The sequence below is a fragment of the Myodes glareolus genome, chromosome 9 (genome assembly GCF_982192425.1).
Source record: "Myodes glareolus chromosome 9, mMyoGla1.1, whole genome shotgun sequence".
Classification (NCBI taxonomy): domain Eukaryota; kingdom Metazoa; phylum Chordata; class Mammalia; order Rodentia; family Cricetidae; genus Myodes; species Myodes glareolus.
This window is the reverse complement of record NC_142034.1, coordinates 69893217-69917365: the sequence shown is the minus strand read 5'-3', so window position 1 is coordinate 69917365 and position 24149 is coordinate 69893217. Positions and strand designations below refer to the sequence as shown.

Below are 24149 nucleotides of genomic sequence, written 5' to 3'. Positions count from 1 at the left end.
GGAGATGAATGTTCTTTCTAACCACCTGTTTTGACAACCTGTTGCTTCGTCATTTCTTGCCTATGTGTGTTTGACCACCTGTAGGTTCTCTCTGCATATCCAGTCAGCTGCTGCTTACTCTAATGTGTTACTCTCGAATACTCAAGCTCAGATCCCCTACTTTCATCATCACTTTCAGCACCTTTGGTATTTTGGTTTTTTTTAGAGACAGGGTTTCTCTGTGTAGCAGCCCTGGCTGTCCTGGAGCTCACTTTGTAGACCCAGCTGACCTCAAACTCACAGAGCACCGCCTGACTCACTTTCAGTGCATTTTAATGACTTTTCATGTTCATCATGTGGTGGAATCAAAATCTCTTTTACTTTGTATGTGTGTGTTCTACAGTGGTGTTTCTTACACTCCATAGAAGATTCACAACTAAAAGATTTTTACACTTCCAGGGAACAATCTAAATATGCATGTTTTTTGAAAGCAGTTATTTAGAAGGGGCATATGATAGTACTGATTTGTTGGGTTTTATGATTATATTGCCATCCCAAGCATTTATAGATTATTGGGATGAAGACAGGTCAGCACAAGGCCTGTTAAAAGTTAAGACACTTGCCTCCAAGTCAGACAACCAGAGCTTTGTCGGAATCCACATGGTAGAAGAGAACTGTCTCCTACATATCATTCTCTAACCTCTACATGCATATATACGTCGTCATCATCATCATAATAATAAATAGAGTAAATAATTAGAAAGTGATGCTGAAGGAGTAAAGAGGGACTTAAGGAAAAGAAGAGTGAGAAGTGGAAGGAGGAGGTGTAGAACTGTAACGGCACTGAGGAGCAGGTACTTCTCAGATAGCTCTCAGATTTTTTTCTCAGTTCTTTCCTTGAGAGCATCCTGAAAGGACACTGAGATGCTTTTTACATCTGCTTAGAGAAACTCTAATGCAGCTAAGGCGTGTCATGTTACAATTGGATACGTCTATCAGATAGCTCACTTTTGAGACCCCCAATTGCACAACTTTGTGGAAGACTTATCCAGTAATATGTTATTGTATTTTTGTTGGGAAAAACTATTACCAGCTTCAAATTCAGCTTCTTAACATTTAACAGCAATACTAAAAGTTAGCTCTGTCCACACACTTGATTGCAGTGACTGTGTGTCGTTAGCCAGCGTTTATTGATGTTTGTCAGTCAAGCTCAGCTATGTGCATAAAGTTCTTACTAGATCAAAATCGCAGTGCAGACAAAGCTGCAGAACTACTGAATAGTTTGATTTGATTGCTGACTTTTTATAATTTTGCTTTATTTTTGCTGCCTGCAGCTGTTGGTTTTTACTGTAAGTATCTTGGTATTCTTTTGTCTTTTGTGTATAGTTTGTTATTTTCAAAAAGGTCATTTGATAGAGAACTCAGTGAAGTAGGAAGCATAGTTCTCTTTCCACTTGTGAAGTAGTGCTCTAGTGCTCATTGGTGTAAACCTTTTACTTATTTTCAGTGACTATGTATGTTTTCTCTTCATATAGAGACAGAATATACATGCCACTTTACAATTTGTAAAAAGTTTTTTAAATTTTTATTTTTTACTCTCTCTGTGTGTGTGGGTGTGGGTGTGTGTGGGTGTGTGTCATGAAGTGCTGTGGAAGTAACTTTTTAATCTAACATAAGTTGAAGCTTTAAGAATTCAGAGTATGAGGGCTGGAGAGATGGCTCAGAGGTTAGGAGCACTGGATGCTCTTCCAGAGGTCCTGAGTTCAATTCCCAGCAACCACATGGTGGCTCACAACCATCTGTAATGAGATCTGGTGCCCTCTTCTGGCTGCAGACATACATGCAGGCAGAACATTGTATACATAATAAATAAATAATCTTTTAAAAAAAGAATTCAGAGTATGGAGCTGGGAATGCAGCTTAGTTGGAGTGCTCACTTACCTTGTAGAAAGCCTAATTCAGTCTGTGCAGCTCTCACAGCTGTCACAGTGGCACAGGCTTGTAATCCCAGCAGTTAGGTGGAGATCAGAAGTTAAAGTTCAGCTTCATGGCAGGTTTGAAGCCAACTCGGGCTACATAAGACACATCTCAAAAAAAATTTTTTTTCAGCGTGACTAAATGAAATTTGACTTGGTCCCTCCTACCCCCACTGCTGCTGCTGCCAGGCTTATATACAGAGCTCTTTATGGTTACTTTTTCATTTAGTAGCTGAAATCCTATTTATTTTCTGTAGCAAACTTAATTTTGTCTGATCTAAAGTCTTTTTGCTGCTTTTTAATTATAAGTACAGATATCATGTACTTTTTAAGTAAAACTTTAGAGAAAGGGTAAGTACAAGTGTCTCTACCCTTCAGATTTTACAATAATTTACTTAGATTTTTTTTCACAAGTTTTGTTGAATATAAAATGTGGCGTCAATCGATCCCTTTAATTTAAATGAGATGATGCACACTTCCACTCACCATTTTATTTAACAGAGTACTTTGAATATTTATGTATCTGGATGATATGTTCTACCAACATTGTTTAAAGAGATGGTAAAATTCTTTAAACTAGTTCCAGTAATGGGCATTTGTGGTTTTGCTAAGTCTTTGTGTTCATGGATTGCCACCTGTTTTATATATGCATTGTTTTGTAGAGATTTTTGTCTCGTATAAGTGCCATAAAATAAGTAAAATGCTCACTATCAGCCCTTGATATGAGTAGAGCAAGTGTGGCAATAGTCTACCATATCCTTTGATGTGTGTGTGTTAGTGCATGCCCTGGTCACTTTGTGAGCTGTTGTACTTGTTACTGTCTTTCCTTGAACCACTTTCCACTCTCTTGAGTGTTAGTGAATTTCCTGAGGTCAGAGACTTTTCTGCTTTCTTTGCCACTGTATTTTCTTCACCTGAAACACAGTAGATACACAAATGCTCAGGGGCGGGGGGAGTAGAGAATGAAAAAGTAAACTTTATTTTCTTAAAGATCCTTCTAAATACCTGAAAAATTATTCCATCTTTAGTGTAATCTCAAGGGCAGTACATCCATAAAATGTTTTACTTTTGAAGCAGGGTTTCTGTGTAGTGCTGGCTATCTTGGAACTTGCTAGGTAAACCAGGCTGCCCCTCACTCAGATCTGCCTACCTCTATCTCCCAAGAGTCAGGATGAAAGACATGTGCCACCACAACCAGCTCCCTAAAAGTATTTATTTATTTTATACATACCAAATTAAAGTTATCACTCTAGAGGGTGGACCACCACTCAGTTACAAGCACTGACTACTCTTTCAGAGGATCTCGAGCCAGTTCCATGGGATTCGATGGCACTGCTGGAACATGGTGCCATCTGTACAGGCAATCAAGCATACACACATACAAGTGAATCATCTTAGAAAATACATGGAGTTAGTGCTCCAAAATGTGTTTCTAGCCTTAACGTTCGGATATCTGGAATTTCTGTTTGTTTCATTTGTCTCATTTGTTTTCATTTCTTAAAAATAAAATCTAGCTGGGCGGTGGTGGTACACGCCTTTAATGCCAGCACTCAGGAGGCAGAGGCAGGCTGATCTCTGAGAGTTCGAGGCCAGCCTGGTCTACAAGAGCTAGTTCCAGGACAGGCTCCAAAGCTACAGAGAGATGGCTCAGAGATTGAGAGCTGGATACTCTTCCAGAGGTCCTGAGTTCAAGTCCCAGCAACCACATGGTGGCTCATAACCATCTGTAATGAGATCTGGTGCCCTCTTCTGGCCTGCAGGCATACATGCCGGCAGAACACTGTATACATAATAAATAAATAAATAAATAAATAGTTTTTTTTTTAAAAAAAGAATGTGTTATAAAAATAAAATCTGAGGGCTGATGAGATGGCTCAACAGTTACATGCACACTTTGCACTAAAACTGCCCACCTAAATTCTGTCCCTGGGGCCCACATAGTGGAAGGAGAGAAACCACCTCCCAGATTTTGTCTTGCTTTCCATATAAGTGCTGTGACTTGTGTTTGCCCCTCCAGTCTTTCCAACATACAAATAAACAAATCAATTATATATAAATAAAATATGAATCTCTGGGTTAATAAATACTGTATACTTCAAGGTCTTTTAAAGCATGTCTTTCTGGGACTGCAATGGTAGCTTAGGAGCAGAACTTGCCTAGCATATATAAAAGCCCTGCCACCATCGTCGTCACCAAAAAATAACTTTTCATGGAATTTTTTGTGTATGCATTTTTGCTTCGTGACTAGAGTTTGTGGTGATTATATCACTTTTTTTATTCTTTTGAACTCATATTTACTGTTCATCTAATTCTGTATCATGTACATCTGTCATGAGCCAAATATTATGTTTGGCCCTGTACATGATTCTTCATCTGGCAGCATGTTTGTAAATAATGTACATACAGTGATTCTAAAATAAACAAAGGTTGTTCTCTTGCTAGTACCAGTGAGGAGAAACTGTTTTTCTTCGGATTTCACTGTTCTCCAGGTTGGCTTTCATGACATTGGCAGATTTATCAAGTTTCAGTTGTAATGCCTTTGGGTAAATCCTATTTATAGATTTTTTTTTTCTAGCACCTTTTTTTTTTAACTTGACTTTCTGCTATGTGACTACAAGAACAATTTGTCTTTCACCTAAGGAACAAATGTCTTTAGAAAGTAAAGCTTTTGAGCCTTGTTCAAGATACACAACTCTGTGTTTCTTCCCAGAAACAGAGTGTGAAGATGTACAAATCCCCACCCTGTCTGTGAATATATTCCCCTAAAGATGCTAATAAAGGGATAGACATTTTGCCATTCCCTCAAGTTCGAACAAGATCTCTTGCTTAAACTTAGCCTCCAAGACTGTAACAGAGAAATCCACTTCTGGGGCTTAGAACCCAGTTCGTGAAGAGTTCAAGTACACAGTTTGGTTCTTTATTAAGGAAAGTATATGGTGAAACCCCTTCGCTCACTTTCCTTTTGACAACCAGTCTTCCATTTCCTGACAGCAATTTCCAGCACTAGGCAGAGAAGCATGCCTGATTTGAGTGAATTATAAAACTGTCTAACCTTAAGTTGTGTGAGCTCCAAAATAACGGTGCTGTTAGCTACAAATCAGAGACTCACTCATTGACAGAACTCTAAGCAAGAACTATTAATTACTCAGATCTTTAAATACATCAAAGAAATATTGCTTGGTACCTCTTTCTAGAACAGAGGCTACTGAGTACATGAACTTGACCCAGAGTATCCAGCAGCTAACAAGTAGAATTACATCCATGTATATTCAGTTGAATCTTTTAGTCTTGGGAGCTGATTTCTGTGTTCTCATTTTCAGGGTATAAGAGTGTGGCGGTATTTTATTCTGTAGAGTTGTTTTCCTGCTACGCCTGTTCCATTATTCTCATCTTCCCTTTTGAGACAGGTCCCCCCCCCCCTTTTGTAACTAATGGTCCATAGTAGTGCTAGGAAAGACAATGCTGAGCAAATAGTATCAAGTTACTTACAGCATCATCACTAGTCACAGCAGTAAATACTCCTATTTGAAAATACAACTTATTTTCATTTGGAAACTTAGCATTTGTTTATGCTATCATGTCACTGTTTATTTTTAGTGTCTGTCATTGCAGTAAGCATTGTTCTGGAGGTGTAGCTCTTCCCTTAAAAGAAAAGCAAGACAGAAGGAGGAAATGTTTACATGTGTAAATCATATGAGCATATCTTAGGTAGAATTTATTTGCTAGTGGCAGAATCACAGAACAAAGAATGAGGTGTTTAACCATATAAACATTTAAACAATTTCCTCTTTAAAAACAAATTAAATTTAATATAAATCAGAAAATGAACTGCACAGAGGTTGACTGGTTGACTCAGTAGGTAAAGTATTTGTTGTATAAAGAAGAGGACCTGAATTTAATACCTAGTATTCATGGTTTTTAATTAAAAAAAAAAAAAAAAGCTTGAGTTCTGCAGTGCACCAGTCATCTCGGGGCTGGAGAAGTGGCAGGTAGGAGATTCCTTGGGGTTATCACTGGTTAATCATTCTAGTGTAATCAAGGAGCTCCAGGTTCAATAAGAGAATCTATCTCAAAAGACAAGTAGAGAACCATTAAAGAAGATACCTAATGTTAACCTCTGACTCTGCATGCAGACTCAACACAAACTCACACATAAACAAAAACACAACACTCACCCCTTTAAAAAGAAAAAAATCAAAAAAAATAGGAAAAAATGATTGCTGCTTTATAGTTGAATAAGTGTTACTGCCTTAATGTGACTCAATGGGAAGAAGCACAGGTGGTGCCGATGAGTATTGGAAACTAGATGTGTTGGTGCACACCTTTAAAACTCTGGCACTCAGGAAATAGAGGGAAAAGGATCTCTGAGTTTAAAGGCAGTCTGATCTACATAGTGAGCTTGAAAACCACCAGTACTACGTAGAGAGACAGTGTCTCAAAAAAAAAAAGTATTGAAGACAAGAAAAGACAAAGGATAGCCTTTCAGAATACCAGCAAGACAAGAATTTAAGGTAATAAACAGTTTTAATAGAGACATGACCAAATTTGCTCTCTCACATTCTATGATTATAAAACATAACCTTTGGAGAAAGATTGGAAAGTGTGTTGTAAATACCTGGATAATATGCATACCTTTTGAGAGTTGTCACTAAAGAGCTGGTCAGATTCCTTCAAAAGATCGTTTTATCTCGGGGTGGGGGGCATTTGTCATGATAGAAAATGCTAATCCAAGGAGATCCAGTGCGTCTAGGCTCCAGTACCACCTGCACTTATTTGCACATTCACACAATACATATGCACTACTATCCTTCCATCCTTATTAAAAAAAAAGAGCTTGTTGGCGAGAGAGATGGCTTAATGATTAGGAGCACTGGCTGCAGTACCACCTGCACTTATTTGCACATTCACACAATACATATGCACTACTATCCTTCCATCCTTATTAAAAACAAAGAGCTTGTTGGCGAGAGAGATGGCTTAATGATTAGGAGCACTGGCTGCCCTTCCAGAGGTCCCAGCTTCAATTCCCAGAACCCACATGGCAGCTCACAATCACCTGTAAGAGTCCCAGGGGATCCAATATCTTCTTTCGGCTTCTGCCGACACTGGGCATACATGTGGAACATAAACATACATGCAGGCAGAATACACATAATTTTTTATTTTAAATAATAAAAATAACTTTATAAAACTATAATAACATCAATTATTTGTAACATATTAAATGAAAAATGTCTTCTGAATTGTCACAATTTTTATCTTTGTGAACTTCTATTAGTATCTTTCATCTGAAGAAATGAATACATTTTTCTCATATCCTGTGTGAAATAGAAATGTATATTTCATTGTTTGGAGGGATTCTTGTACTCCAAGTTGCTTATTGGAGTGTTTAAATGTTACTTTTTAAAATACTAAGGTTCATCTTTGTGTTTATATAGATACTCCCGATCAAGTTATAAGAGTTTTCAAAGCAGATCAACAAAGTTGCTACATTATCATCAGTAAAGATACCACAGCTAAAGAAGTGGTATGCCAAGCTGTTCAGGAATTTGGTTTGACTGGTGCATCTGAGACATACTCTCTCTGTGAAGTTTCTGTTACTCCGGAGGGTGTCATAAAGCAGAGAAGACTTCCGGACCAGTTCTCCAAATTAGCTGATAGAATTCAACTCAATGGAAGGTGAATAAGCTTATTCCTGAATATGCAAAGTGCCATTTGTAGATTCCCTATAACAGTGAATGTTTTGGGTAGAAACATCATGCTGATTTGCTACTATGTTCTAAGATTAAAATGGGTTTTCTCTCCTTGTCAAGTTTTTATCTCCATAATTACATAAATAGAATCTTGGAGGGGTTCTTAGTCTACGCTAAAGAGGAGAGAGAACAGCCCTGTATAATCTGTGTCCAGTAGTAAATAGAGTAGGGCCTGTCTCTCAGCTGTCAAGTACCATAGAGGTTCTATTCTAAAAAGAGAAGAGGACATGAAGGTCTTTTGTACAAGGACAGATCCATACCACTTGCTGAGATACAAGTTGTATTTATTATAGGAGAAACCACTAAGACTTAATGTCTACGGATCTACTTTTCCTTGCCTCACTTGGAAGTTTTAGACAGGAGCAGTGGGGGAAGTGAATCTAGTAGCAGCTACTGAATAGAGATGAAAACAAGTCTTAATGTACATGCTTTCTCTTGCCAGCCAGAAATCGTATTCTTCATAAACAAATATTTATGTAATATTACCCATATGTCAGATGCTATATTAATTTTTCATTGCTGTCACAATATGCCTGACAGGAACAACTTTATGGAGGATGGATTTATTTAGTTGTAGTCCATCATGACAGGGAGTATGTAGCAGAGCAGAAGTAGATCCCATCATGGCATCCAGGAAGGAGAGAGAGAATGAGACCAGGGAGTAGGTATAACCTTCAGGTGTTTAACCCTAGTGACCTGCTTTCTCCTGCTCTTAATTGCTCTGATTGTTTCACACAGCTTGTTGTGTCCAAGTCCAAAGTCTCTTCTGAAATTCAGGGCAAACTCTTAGCTGTGAATCTTGTAGAATAAAATAAATAAAAATAAAAAGGTGAAAGTGACACCAGGTAAACATTTCCATTCCAAGTGGGAGTAACATGAGAATAGCAAGAATCCAGCAAACCAAAATGAGTCAGAAATCCATCGAGACAAACATTAAATCCTTTAGATCCATGCCTGTGTCAGGACACATGGTATCATTCTGTTGCCTTTGGAAGACCCACCTTTGTGACCTCTTGAACTATCTCCACTTGTTTTTTGGCTTTCCTTGGCTTGTCAAACATTCCACATTGATAGCATCTCCAACATCTTGGAGTCCCCATTGTATCTTCATCTTAACTCTACTCTACTTACCACCTGCCCAGTGCCTGCTGTGGTCTTGACCCTTCCACACATTGCCTGGCTTTCCAGCCTTTCTTTGAAAAATCTTAATGAAAGTTTCCATGACTAAAAGCTCTTTCAGTCTACATGCCTGCAAAAACATTATCACATAGACAATGCTACAGTCTGCTGCCAGGCTAGGCAATAGAATAGCAAGCCCCTTTGGATCCTAGTTGCAGTGATTTATAAATGATAAAGTTAATCCTGGGAAACACTGGTGTGGGAGAATTGTCTGTATTCTGTCAATCATATTTTAATAAAATGCTGATTGGCCAGGCAGGCAGTATTACAAAACACTTTATTTAGTACACTGTGCTAATAGGGTGTTCCAGTGACTCATTCTTTTCAAAAGAAAGTTTTTTACTTACAAATTTTGTGTTTGTTTTTTAAGAACTGACAATTGAACCTTGAGCCTCTACATGGTAAGACCTCTACTGCTGAGCTATATCCAAAGCTTCTCTCTTTTTTTTATTTATTATTTTTGATACAGAATCTCACTAAGTTGTCCAAGCACACATTAATGGAATCTCACTGTCTCACACCCCTATGTAACTGGAATTAGAGACCTGTGTTACAGGACATGATGTAACATGTTGGAGTGTTGGAGATCTTTAATCCCAGCACTCACGAGACTGAATCTTGTAGATCTGTGTAAGTTTTAGGCCAGCCTAGTCCACATAGAGGTCTGTGCCACTGGATCCAGCCAGAAGTTATTTTTTAAACAAGTTTACAAGTTCACCCTCTTTTAACTGCATCAGGAAAGGTCTGATCAACCCTTCAGACAGTTCCCTGTCATCCAGATACAGAGCACTTTGCTTGGCTTTTAATCAGTGGCTCTCAGCCTGTAGGTTGCAACCCTTTTGAGGGTTGAAAGATTCTTTTACAGGGGTGGTACATCAGATATTCTGCATATCAGATATTTACACTATAATTCATAGTAGAATCAAGATTACTGTTATGAAGTAGCAATGAAAATAATTTCATGTCTGGAGGTCACCCCAACAGAGGAGCTGTATTAAAGGGTTACAGTATTAGGAAGGTTAAGAACCACTGCTTTAAATGGTCCTGGACTTTTTTAGAAGCATGCCCTCCTTAGGCCCATCTTTACATAGGCTTCACTAGTGAAACTAAGTTAAATATTCTGCTCTTGCTTTTTGTTCCCAATTCTTGGCTAACCATAGCTAAAGCAGCTAGTAATAGCATTCCTTTAAACGTGGCTAAAGCAGCTAGGAACAGCATTGCCTCGCAGCCTGGATACCTTAACAGGATTGAAATTTTCTCTGCCTATATTATTTTTAAACTTAGCCTCCAGCAGTGTCTTAGGACGAATGTTCTTTGTTAGAGGGTATCACAGACAACCTCTAATGCAGCAACCCATCTGAAAATTCTTGGCCATAGTCCTGTCTGTCCACATTTGTGTTGGCTTTCTCCTCAGAGTTCCAACTGAAATAGACCATTGAGCTGTAGTTAGGACATCCTAGGACTTCTGTGTCCCATATTTCCAAGGCAGTTTCCTCTCACCAACCAGTTCCAAAGCTAATAATCATTTGGTACCAGTTTTCTGTGTTAGTTTCCCATCACTGCCCCCACAGAACCAACATGGCCAACTTAAGATCCTGATTTTGCCCTGTAGAGCTTTTATCCTCAGGATAACACACAATGGTTCACATATACAAGAAGTTTCTAAAACTGGCTAACTTCAAGGTAATTGTTATCATTATTTTTATTTTTTACAATAATAGATGTCAAATGGCAGGAAATAGAACTTCTCAAGATATCTTTTAATTTATTTTCCCATTTCATCTATAAGTGAATATTCTAATGTTTTTGTTAAAAAGCTTACCATAAAATGGTACTTTTGGGAAGCAAAAGTAAAATCAAGAAAGTATTCTTATTAAATGACATCTATTTATGATCACATTTATAATTTCATTCCCATTTAGGTATTACCTAAAAAATAACATGGAAACAGAAACATTATGTTCTGATGAAGATGCCCAGGAACTACTTAAGGAAAGCCAACTGTCCATGCTACAGCTCAGCACCATTGAGGTTGCCACCCAGCTTTCAATGAGGGACTTTGATTTGTTTCGTAATATTGAGCCTACTGAATACATTGATGATCTTTTTAAATTAGATTCTAAGACAGGAAATACTCACTTGAAACAATTTGAGGACATTGTAAACCAAGAGACATTCTGGGTTGCCTCAGAGATTTTAAGTGAATCCAATCAACTCAAAAGAATGAAGATTATTAAACATTTTATTAAAATTGCCCTTCATTGCCGAGAATGCAAGAACTTCAATTCCATGTTTGCAATAATAAGGTAAGTTTGTACAGTTATCTGTGTAATGATTTTTCTCATATATAAGGCATTATCTGCTTAGGTATCTCATGTCTAGAAACAGAAAAGTTTAGAAAACTTGTAAAGTGGGGTGCATATGTTTGTGTTTGGGTGCATTCTTTTAGCATTGATTTTTTTTTCAATATAGATAATGTCATAAGCTGATGTCACGTGTCTTTCCATCGCATTCCACCACACATAACATAGTCAAGTCTCATTTGAACTCAGAATTTGCCAGTTCAGCTAGTCTGGATAGCCCTTTTGCCCCAGGGATCCTATCTCTGCTTCCTTCACAATGGAATCACAGGTGGGCCACCATGCCTACCTAGTGCTGTGAGTCCAAACTCATGTCCTCACAGTGTTAAGACAAACACTTGGCCTTCACCCCAACAACTAGTAAGTTTTTATTGAAGTATGATTAGATTTAATGTGTGTTCCATTCTGATAATGATGGCTCTCTGTTTTTAATTTATTAAAATGTTTCATCTTTCATTTTAAAAAAAGAAGCCATTTTTTCAAAAACACCATTGAATTCGTTTTGTGTTGGCCAGCTACAGCTGGGCATGGGGCCCTACCCTATCATGTGGTTCATATACCCAGAGAGACTCCATTGGAGAAAGCTAATTTTTCATTTGGTAGTGGGTGTCGGTTGCAGATAGCTTCTTGGTTAGGGATAGGAGCCTATTTCCATTTCTTTCTTTCAGTACTGGGACTTTTTCTTGTTTGAACTTGTACAGGCTCTATGAGTTCTTATGTATATCAGTCTTGCTGTATCTGGAAGATGCTGTTTCTTTGGAGTCATCCATCCCCTCTGGATTTTGAAATCTTACACCTCCTCTTCCACATAAATCCTTCAGCCATAAGAGGAGTTTGATGAAGACAACCCATTTAAGATTGAGTGTCCCAAAGTGATGATAGCTGACCAAGGCACTGATCAGAGTCCTAGCATGATGTGGCCACTGGGAGTTCTGGATAGAAAGTGTTTCTGGGGACCAGTGGCTGACAAAAGCAATAGAGGTGGTCTAGAACAGAAGGCTAAGAGGAAACCTTTTTTGTTGTTGGGTTGTTTTGTTTTGTTTTTGAGACAGTGTTTCTTATGTAGTTCTGGTTGGCCTGGAACTCTCTATTAGACCAGGCCTCAAGGTCACAAGATCCACCTGCCTCTGCATCTCAGGTACTGGGATTAAATGCATGATCACCACCCTAGGTAGGAAAACTAATTTTAACTTTTTAGTAAGCATTAATCTACATGACAGCTCACAGCTATCTGTAACTTCAGTTCTTGGTGGGATCTAATGCCCTCTTCTGGCCTCTGTAGGCATCAGGCATGCATGTGGTACACATAATACATGGAGACAAACACTCATACACAATAAAATATGCTGCTAGAACCCCATACATATCTTGGGTCTGTTTCTGCACTCTGTCCCAGCAGTTTAACTATAGTTGCTAGAGCTTTTGAGTTCTCTTAGGCCTAGTCAAGCTCTTTGTTCCTCTCCTTGTCCTTTGTTACTGGCGTGTTTGATACAAGTTTCAGAGTGAATTCATTTAGGTCATCTAAAAAGTCTTATGAATATTTTCATTGAGATTACACAGAATACATAGATTTATTTAGCATTAGCTCCTTTACCCTGAAACACTGCAGCCCTGGTTTTTCTTTTCTCTGTGATGTTCATATAAGTCTTGAACATTTCTTTTAGTGTTCAGTATGTCTTATTACTGAATGGCATCCTTATAATGTTCTGACCCTTTGTTCTTCCGCTGAGTAATCTGCTGTTTATATGTATCAGTTCCTTATATTGGCATACTACAGCATTCTTTTTCTTGTAGTTTTGAGTTAATATTTTGGGGACTTGAGTTATATAATCTCATTTTCTTGTTTCTTTCAAATAATGATAAAGAAGTAGTTTTATCCCATTTACCTATTTTTTTGTCTTAACCACTTGTTTCTTGGCATTTGCACATTAAATGATTATACTTATGAGCCTCTGCATAATTTTGGTTCATAATAAATGTTTCCAGTAATACTGCATTAAATACAATATAGTCTTTGGATTGAAAAATGAGCTATTAGTCCTATTTTGCTAACTTTCTAAAAATTAAGAATGATTATTGAACTTAAGGTTTGTTTGTTTGTTTTTCACATAGTTGAGACTCAAACCCAGGACTTTGCACCTGCTAGACAAACATCCTGGTGCTGAGCTGTACCTCCAGCCTATGTGGCATTTTAGTAGCAAATGTGATTTGTTTAATAGTTTCACAGTAATAGATTACCCTTCTAATCTGGAGAGGGGGGAAGGAGAATATGAATCATGGTCAGTTTCATCATTATTCTTTGATGGCCTTATAGTTTATTTGTGAATTTAATGTTAGTACTATGCTGGGTTTATAAAATTTGGAAGCATTCTGCTTTATCCTCCTAACACAGGTGTTCTTTACTATTTTGATACATGTGTATAGTGGCATTTCATTTGTATTTTAATAAGTAAAGCGTGCCCGAAGATGTAAAACAGCCACGCTGGCCAGCCTTACAGACCAGGCAGCAATGACACACACCTTTAATCCCAGTAGCCACACTAGCTTGCCATAGAAACCAGGCAGTAGTAGTGCACACCCTTAATCCCAGAGCTAGAGAGGAATGTAAAATGGGAAGAGAGAGCTCTCAATCTCATTCTGAGATTCCTGGAGGCAGAATTGTCATTTCAGACTGAGATAGAGGTAAGAACCAGTGGCTGGTGTTGCACTCCTTTTTCTCTCCATTCCTTCTAAAATAGGAGTCCCCTGTGGATGTTCATATGAGAGAGAAGCTGGGGCACAGTTCCTAGCTAAGAGGATTAGCCTTGTAAATTATTTTCCCCTTATCTTTTTTAGTGAGTAGAGATTGGCAGCCGTAGGGCTATGTTATACCTACAGTTTCTCTCTGCTGTCCTTTTGAAATTTTTCTTTACAGTCATTGATTTACTTCCTCTGGTACTGAAGAGATCAGCCCTGCCTGATGCCACCACACAGGCATTTGTGCTCTTGTTCCAAGTCAGGACTGGTTTTCCCCTTGTAACCTAGAACACTACTGTTCCAGTCTTCCTTCCCTCCATAGCTACAGATGTCATTTTTTGGAGCCTTTGCTTACTCCTGCTTGACCTTGGCTAATTTTTGGCAGACATTGTAGTTTAGGACTTGGGCTCTCTCTGAATATCAACAGAGGTGAAATTACATTTCTGTTTTACCCTTCTTCTAGTAGTGGGGAGGTGATTACTTAGAAACAATGTGGATCAAACATTTTAACTCCTACCTTAAAATTAGAAGATAGAAAACATTTTACATGTAGTGTTGTAGGTAAAGATTAGATGCCAAAGAAGCAAAGAACTAAACTGTAGGCGTGTTGAGATGTGTTAGATACACAATATTTGTTATAGCGTGCAGCACAGAAGCAAAGGAATGGGGAAAGACTGCTTGATGGACATGAGTTATATTTTCAAGTTACAGTTCTTCTCTGTTTCAGAGAATTAAAATGGGTCCTAGCTGGGTGGTGGTCGCGCACTCCTTTATCCCAGAACTCGGGAGGCATAGGCAAGCGAATCTCTGAGTTCAAGGCCAGCCTGGTCTACAAGATAGTTCCAGGATAGGCACCAAAGCTACAGAGAAACCTGTCTTGATTTAAAAAAAAAAAGGGGGGGGGTCCTTCTTTTTTTTTCCCCACTATAGATCTTGCTTTTATAGTTTATTGACCTAAACCTAACCTTTCCTCTGAATCTATTCTGAATGTTTTTATTCTCATCTTTGACAGTGGCTTGAACCTGGCACCCGTAGCACGACTCAGAGGCACTTGGGAAAAGTTACCAAGCAAATACGAGAAACATCTCCAAGATCTACAAGACCTTTTTGATCCATCTAGAAACATGGCAAAATACAGAAATATTCTTAGTAGTCAAAGCATGCAGCCTCCAATTATTCCACTCTTTCCTGTTGTCAAGAAAGATATGACATTTCTTCATGAAGGTATTTGAAAGTCATTTGAAAATTAACATGTTTAGCTTTAGCTGCAGCATTATGATCTATTACCGATTTCATTGTAATCATCCCATGCTGTTAAATCTTCATATAGTCAAATGCAACAAACTGATGACATCCAAAGCCATATTGTTGACAGTCACAGTTTGAAGTGTGTACAGTAAGAGTTCAGATATAAACTTGACACTAAGATGAAATCATTTACTAACACTCACTATCCTGTGTATGTTTGTTCAGTTCAAGTGCCTGATCTTTCTTTCTCTACCTCCTAAGCACTAAGATTTCAGGCATGTGCTTTGTATTTGCTTTATGTTTAGTAATGTTTTCCTCCCATTTTTTTTATTTTTTTTAAAATTTAAATCACACCTAAATAAACTGTCCAACAACTAGTAAAATTTGCAACATAATCAATTTTATAAGGAAAAATTAAACATTGCCAATATCCTAGAAGCTTGCTCCTACCCAATCCCAGCCACTCACCTCTTCCCCTCCATAGAAGTGACGACTACTATCCTGTGCCTTATGTAGTTTCCACTGTTATTGAACTTTAGACAAGCAGATTTGGAAAATGTTTGTTTTCTTGAAGTTGGATTTGATTTCTGTCTTGTTTTGGTCAGCATTGAATTAGGGAGATTCTGCAGTGTTTCCCAAAAACTGCTTACCTTTCCATTGCCTGGGCGCTACACTGTGATTCATTCTTCTGATTGGTGACTGTTGGGTAGTTTCTCTTGTTGACCTGTTATGAAGAGTACTGTTGTTGTCCATTCTCTGTTCATACTCTTCAGGAAAGTATATTCTTAGTGACTATATAATATAGTCAGTAGAATCTATGAGTTCACCCATTTAAAAAAAATGTGGTGATAGTGTCAAATGAAATTGGTTTCTAGCATTGGGGGTGTTCTCACTCCTCATCCTTATGATTATCTGTTAAACTCATTCTTTTCATTTCTGTGTCTTACAGTAAATAAGTACTTGCCTCTTGACATGGTTATAATTTGCATTTCTGTGATTACGAATGGGCTGAACATCCTCTGTGTGCAGTAACCCTCTTGTCAGTTACCAATTTGAAATCCTTGCTCATTTTTTATTAGGTTTCCTTTTTTGTTTAATATTCCTACAGACATTCTCTTCTACGTCCTGGGTGTACTATAACTTACTCTTTGACTCTTTTACGGTTATTTTTTTTTATGAGTAGAAGTTCCTTTTGATCTTTTGCCAGTACAGTTTATTTACAATCTACCTGTGTTAACTTTTCTGTGGTAATGTTATTTTGCCTACTCTGTTCCTTTAGTAACCTTATACTGTTTTAATATTCTTTTAGTGTTTCACTAGAGGATATAGCATGTACATTTGCTTACCAATTTCTCTTTTCTTTTTTATTTTATTTTTATTTTTTTCCATGATATTTATTGAGTTCTACATTTTTCTCTGCTCCGTTCCCTGCCTCTCCCCTTCCCATTTCAGCCCTCTGCCAAGGTCCCCATGCTCCCAATTTACTCAGGAGATCTTGTCTTTTTCTACTTTCTACTTCCCATGTAGATTAGATCTATGTAAGTCTCTTTTAGTGTCTGCATTGTTTTCTAAGTTCTCTGGGATTGTGGTTTGTATGCTGGCTTTCTTTGCTTTATGTTTAAAAAACACCTATGAGTGAGTAGTACATGTGGTAATTGTCTATCTGTGTCTCGGTTACCTCACTCAAAATAATGTTTTCTAGTTCCATCCATTTTCCTGCAAAATTCAAGCTGTCGTTATTTTTTTCTGCTGTGTAGTACTCCATTATGTAAATGTACCACATTTTTTATCCATTCTTTGATTGAGGGGCATTTAGGTTGTTTCCAGGTTCTGGCTATGACAAACAAAGCTGCTATGAACATAGTTGAGCACATGTCCTTGTGGCACGGTAGAGCATCCTTTAGATAAATACCTAAAAGTGGTATTATTGGGTCTTGAGGAAAGTTGTTTCCTAATTTTCTGAGAAATCGCCACACTAACATCCAAAGGGGTTGTACCAGTTTGCATTCCCACCAGCAATGCAGGAATGTTCCCTTTTCCCCACAACCTCTTCAGCATAAGTTGTCATCAGTGTTTTTGATCTTGGCCATTCTTACAGGTGGAAGATGGAATCTCAGAGTTGTTTTGATTTTCATTTCTCTGATGACTAAGGATGTTGAACATTTCCTTAAGTGTCTTTCAGCCATTTTAGATTACTCTATTGAGAGTTCTCTGTTTAGGAGGTCTGTACTCCATTTTTTATTGGATTCTGTGATCTTTTGGTGTCCAATTTCTTGAGTTATTTGTATATTTTGGAGATCCGACCTCTGTCTGATGTGGGGCTAGTGAAGATCTTTTCCTGTTCTGTAGGGTTTGCCAGTTTCATTAGTGGTATTTTATTTCAGGCTGTGGAGAACTGAAGACTACTTAAGTTTCATTTACTCGGCCCCCAGTTTTTAAGCAGCCATCATGTTTAGTTGCTTAGAAGTTTGATTTTTGTGTAGCTCGTAAGACACCATAATTCCCTTAAAGTGATGGAGATCTCACATTTTGTTCATCTAAACGACCAAGACTTTAGTTTCATAAATGTAGTTTGATTGGCAACTGCTTTCCTTCATCATTTTGAGGTAGCATCCATTATCTTCTGGCTCCCATTGTCACTATTGAGACATCAGCCTTAGTTTTTCTGTTTTGCTAGGTTTTACTAGGTGTGGGATTTGTAATTTTGTGTTTACAGGTCATATTTAAATAGTTTGATATTTTCCTTTGTTTTTAGAACATTCTGTATAATTAGGTCTTCAAGTTTTTTATTTGTCCTTTGCTGACTTCAGTTTTGGGACTAGTTTTATTTTTGTCTGACTTGACCAAATACGTCTTTGTAACCTTACATCTTACAGCATGCTGTGTATTGTCATTCTTGTCAGGCTTTTTCTTCAGCTCTGTCTGATCAGTTAAACCTGTTGCTGAATTCCTAATCTACTTCATTGTTTTTCAGTTTTACTATTTCATAGTCTCTGTTAAATTAACAGTCTTGGTTTTGTATCTGTGAACATTTTAAAGCTGCTCTGTGGTGACTCAGTCGTCTGGGTCCTCTGGGGGTCTCTTTCTGGTGTCTTCTTTCACTTTTTGTTATGCTCATTTTTCTCTTACCTACCTCTGTTTCTGGGTTTATTTTTATGAAATAGTGAAAAAGTACAAAAATAATCTGAAATTTATGACTGATATTTTATTCCAAAAAGGATTACACTTTAAGCCTATTAGTAATCCCACATGATTTTACTCATTTTCAGATTTCTAGGCTTTATTCTAGTCTATATTTGGATCATCCTTAGTCCTAGAATAAAGTCAGAATCCCAAAGCAAAGCACTAAGATTTAATTGGGTATAAGTTGTTTTTATTCTTATTGCCTCAAAACACAAAAGGGCTATATTCAGTTCCCTGTCCCCTGTCTGCCTTTGCAAATTGTCTTCAGCAAGAAGGGCATCAAAGTTGTCTACTCTTCCTGCTTGAGTCTCATCATAATCATCATCATCATCATATTACTTTACATAACATGGTTCCCACAGGCTTCTGACATACTCTCAAAACACTGCTTTAGCTTGAGTGTGGTTTTGATGTTTTGTTTCCCACTGGGTATTGTGTCCCTGAACCATTCCTGTGACGGTGTACAGATGCCACTGACTGGGCCTGAGAGATGAGACTCTAGACCCATATTGCTCTCAGAGTTGCTTCAGGGCCTCTACGTTAGAAAACGGTCGCACTAACAGTAATAGTCAGATGAAGTTAAATGCTACTGTGGTCAGGTAACTGACTTTTGAACATTGAGTTTTTTGCCTTATGGTTTGGACTAGGTAGGCCAATAAATGAACTCTGTCTGGTCTCTTACCTAATCTTTTCAAGAAAAGTTGACAATTTTCAAAGTCGTAAATTAAAAACTTAGTAAGCATGCATTTTCATACTAATGATTAAAGTCACAGTGATAAATTCAGATTCTGAGAGAGGAAAAGTGAATACCAGGCCAGAAAGCACCCCATCAGGCAGCTACTTTTGTTTTAGCTAATTTTTGCCATTTGAAAAAGAAATCCAGTATTATTTAATCCCCCACCATTATTCTTTTGGGAATATTTGCTACTTCTTATATAGTTGTTTGTTTGAAAATTTTTAAAAATTACAAATAAAAAAATTGCAGACTGGCTTAGTTATTAGTAAATAAGAAGGCCCAGCAGTGCCTTTGTCACCCGACTAGCCTAAGTTTTCAGATGCTGTACCTTCTTCCAAAAGAGCAAACAGTACAGAACAGGATTGTGTGCTGTGTAATCCGTGTGTTTGCCTGTGAGACAATGAACTGGTTTTACCAGCTGTGGACAGTCAGTCACTTTCTATATTCAGAGTCAGTTTTTCCAGAGAAAACACAAGCTCTTCTCAGAAGCTCATTCCCTGGGATCAGGGCTGAGTTGTCTATGAATTTATTCTTATTTTAATGGCAAATTGTTAAAGCTTATTTGTACTCAGGAGTAATAACTGGGCTTCTGCTACTTGGAGATATAATTGTAATTATGAAAATTATTTGTATTTCATAGGAAATGACTCCAAAGTCGATGGCTTAGTAAACTTTGAGAAGCTAAGAATGATTGCCAAGGAAGTTCGTCATATTGTTCGAATGACTTCTGCTAACATGGACCCTGCCATGATGTTCCGACAGAGGTATGCCATGGAAATCATGTTACAGTGGCATTGAGGGTGGTGAGGTGATGTCTGTCCTTTATTGTGCACTGTGCTAAGTGTTATACACACATCCTTCTCCAGTAATCATATGGTAATCCTAACAGGTATGCAATATTCAACTTCCCTTTACATCTGAAGAAATTGAAATTCAAGTAGTTTTGTTTTATATGTATACATGTTTTGCCAGCTTGTATGTCTGTTTATCACATGCGTGCAATGCTTGCAGAGTCCAGAAGAGGGTATTGGCTTCTCTGGAACTAGAGTAGCAGATGATTGTAAGTCACCATGTAGGTGATGGGAATTGAACCCAGGTCCTCTGCAAGAGCAGTCAGTACTATTCGCTATGAACCATCTCTTTAGCCCCTCAAGCAGTTTTTATACAACTTGCTAAGATCTGAGCCCATTTCTCAATTACTTTTCTGACTATACAAGTAGTTCTATATAGTTGTGTCAACAAGCAGCATTAGAAGAATGATAATCTCCCCGAAATCATCTGAGTGCAAATCATTTCATCTGTTTTCTAACCTAAGTAACAAAGAATTATTCTGTTTCTCTTTTAAAGTCCTGTCTCATCTAATTGGTGCTTCAGTTTTCTAAAACATTTCTAAAAGTTACAGTTAGCAAAATTCTTCCCAAAAAGTACCCATTTAGCCATGCCTTATCTTGATTAATAATGAGAGTTTCATTTTTATTTTGGTTTCATCTGAGAATACTTTTGAACTCAGTTTGTAGCTGAGGCTGTTCTAGAACTCATGATCTTGCCTCTGACTTCCAACTGCTGGTTGTACACCACCACAAAATGAGAATGCTTTTTTAACTTGATTTTTTTTTTATGTTCTATAACGGCTACTACAGATTTATGTATAGAGTTTCAAGAAAGTTAAGCTGTTTTTAGTAAATTTTATAATCTTCAGCATGTAAGTAGGCATTACAGTTTAAATTTTTTTATTAAATTTTCCTTTTAGACCTCTCCATGTAGGGCATTAAAAATAAAATAAATTAAGTACACACAATTGCTGTGATTTTTAAATACAGGTATTCTGCTAAAAAAATAAAAATACTTGATACTTTTTAATCCGTGTATGCTATTCTGAGGTTTTATTGGGAGATATTGGTTTTATTTGTTTCATTTATATCATGTGCAGCAGCCATTGTTTTTCTAAGTAGATGATCTCGTTTGCTCTTGTTTAGAGATTCTTAAAGTAGCAGGGGCGGAGTGACAAAATCTCTACCATCTCTTTTCTTTCTCCTGGTAATGTAGTGAGATTTCACTTCTCCAGAATCTGGAAGCAAAAAACATTAAGAACCAGGGATCAAAGCACACCTTAAAAGATTCTTTTTGTCTGTTTTTGTTTTTGTTGAATGTCCTGGTACAGTGACCTTTCCACTGTCTCTTGTCTTGATATGAACCTCCATTTACTCATGTATGTTTCCATTCTAGCACCTGAAAACATAATAAATTTTTCTCCCTGCCAAATTAGTTGATAGTATACTAAAGTGCATGCTCCACTTCAGAATTAACAGAGGAGGGCCAAGAGAGAGCAAGCGCAGGAAAGTGATTGCGATGAAAACCTGAGGACTTGAGTTCAATATCCAACACGATGTATAATAGACAGACATGGTTGCTGTGCTTGTAATCCATCACAGGGAGGAAGAAAGACACAGGTGGGTCCCTGGCTTGGACCTCACTGGCCAGCCAGTATTGCCTAATTGGCTGCCTACAGGCCAATAAAGAGGATCCTGTCTTAAAAACTACAGGTCTGTGACACTTGAGGAGCACACATCATAGGCTTATCACTTCCTTACACATGCATACATATGCTCATGCCCACAATCACACAAACACACAGTTATAAAGAAAATGACTGAAAAATATTAATAAGCCTGGATGTTTACTTGAAAATAGCCTTGTTGAATAGAAAGTATATGAGGAAATAAATATATTTAAAGTGGACTGAATTATTTCAGTTCAGTTTTGTCAACCAGTACTTAAGTGTCATAATTGGGATCTCATTATGTTCTCAGACTGGCCTGGAATTCCCCCCAAGTCATAGAAGAATAGGTATACACCACAACCCCTAGTTTGTTGTCTTCTTATTTTCATTCACTTTTAAGTTGTTTTTGCTGACCAAGTGTTCGTATAAAGTACTTTGCCAGAGAAATCTTTTTTACTTAAAAATTGATTTATATGTCTGTATGTTCCTTGTAATTTCATTGTCAAGTAGCTCCAAAAATATGTAGAAGCTCTGTTCTTAGACTGAGCATTCTGACTTCTGGTAGAATGCATAAGACCACTACCTACATTTCCACAAACAGAATAGAAAATTTGCAATGAACAGATTACATTCTGTACCCATACCCTACCAGCGTATGGGTAGATTCGGCATTAAAAATGCTGTCAATCAGAAGCATATTTTAAAGTACATGCTATAGAGGGGTTTGGCCTTCATAACCCTTTGTGTCTTTCCCATTCCTTCATTCCATTAAAGCCATTTTTTACTGTTAAGCTATAATTTTTTTTCCTGGTAAATTTTTCTGTTCTATTCTGTCTGCATAAATTCTCTGACTCTCAACTGTTGTCTTTTTTTCTGTGCTTTCCTATTCAAATACATGCTTCAATGTTTGTGGCTCTTGCTTACAGGAAGAAGAGGTGGCGGAGTCTGGGGTAAGTGGGGAAATGAACAACTGGAATGAAGGTTGTGCAACTCTTAACATGTGCTGCATCCTTTTCATTAATGCACGCAAATCAGTTAGCATGCGTTCTATTAACTCCGTCAGCCTACATCCTGACAAATGCCTTTTGCTAACATGGAAGTAGTGATGAAACTAGCATTTTGTTGGTTGTGTTTTTGTTTTGTTTTTCTATTATTGGTATTTTATAATCCCTTTTTAGATTTAAATTTAACAGATTCATGAAATGTAGATGATGATAGTGGATATTTGCTGTATGTGTCCCCTATACTCTACTTTGCTAAACAAATAACCTTTTAAAAAGTCTCCTATTGCCCTATGAACAGGTCTGGGATTCCTGGGGGATCCCAGGATGGGGAAGGTAACTTGCTCAGTCTTACCCTCCCCTTAATGGTGTGTCCAAACCTAGACAGTCTGCTTCAAATGTTAGCAACATTTTCTCTAGTTTCAGTGCCATATTTTATGAAACTAACCATACAAGTTAATGTGCAAAAGGTCTGTCTTTAAGGGTTGCATTTTCCATTAGCTTTGCATAGAGTCAACTTTATTCACTCTGTATCATAAAAGTTAATACATTTTTAACCCTTCATGAGATCTACTGAATGCCTAAACTTGAAGTATAGATTGAAATTTACTTTAAACTTGTACATTTATTTTAAAAGATCCCTTTGTCTCCCTAAAACTTCTCAGCTGCCCAGCCTTTTGTGGTATAAAGTAGGTTCTCTTAATTCTACACTGCTAGCCATCTAGTTTAGAGCCACAGACAGTTAAAGATCTTATACATCATTTTCCTAGAGCATTCATTTTAAATGAAAGAATGAGTACTATAGATGGAATTGCAGAAGTAGAACATACATAGAATCTTAATGTTTAAACTGATGAGCTATGAGGTTTAGATACTTGCCTTACATGTAAGAATTTTTTGAGCCTTGTCTTTGAGCCTTATTTGTGGTCTTGTTTTTCATTTGGTGAACTTGACTTTCTTCCTCTGGTGTGTTTCTTGTGCGTTTTCTTCTATGTCATATATTTGTGTCTTGATCTTCCCTGGTTCTTCTTACTGAAAGTAGAAACTGATAGCCTGGCATTACAACTAAAGCAAGACATCTTAAGACCTAATGAGTGAGCTAAGTAGTTACTGTGGGCTTTGGGTTGTATAGTGTTTGGGGCTTGCAGACAGTAGGTGTTTTCATTTCACGTCAGTATTTGTTGCTTTGGAAGTAGTTCAGTAGAAACTTTATTGTCTTATATCATTCTCATGCATTAGAACTTTGTTTCCTAGGTTTGTTTACAAACTGGCTTTTTTTATTTTGGATAACAACTAAGATAAAATTATTAAACACTTCCCTCAAAATTTGCTCCTAAATGCTAAGGCTTTGTTTCACTGTGAGTTTGATTCCTGGAACCCACACAGTGGTAGGAGAGAACCAGTTCCACACAGCTGTCCTGTGACCTCTGCAGATGCACTGTAGCACATCTACACAGTAATAATGGTCACCACATGATGAGATGTTATCTTGTATGCC

The 24149-nt window shown here is 37.5% G+C and overlaps 1 protein-coding gene across 12 annotated transcripts in view; it reads left to right on the top strand.

Moving 5' to 3' along the window:
• Rapgef6 (Rap guanine nucleotide exchange factor 6) overlaps positions 1–24149 on the top strand; it is a 174003-nt gene that overhangs the window by 124839 nt on the left and 25015 nt on the right. For 6 of the 12 annotated variants that reach the window (XM_085694951.2, XM_085694949.2, XM_085694946.2 and 3 more), the window contains 6 exons: positions 1314–1328; positions 7394–7634; positions 10810–11193; positions 14996–15207; positions 19791–19914; positions 22577–22600. In XM_085694951.2, coding sequence (XP_085551077.2) covers positions 1314–1328; positions 7394–7634; positions 10810–11193; positions 14996–15207; positions 19791–19914; positions 22577–22600 — 1000 coding nt within the window. The remainder of the gene's footprint in view (positions 1–1313; positions 1329–7393; positions 7635–10809; positions 11194–14995; positions 15208–19790; positions 19915–22576; positions 22601–24149) is intronic. The other 6 variants (XM_085694952.2, XM_085694947.2, XM_085694954.2 and 3 more) reach the window with 3 other exon arrangements.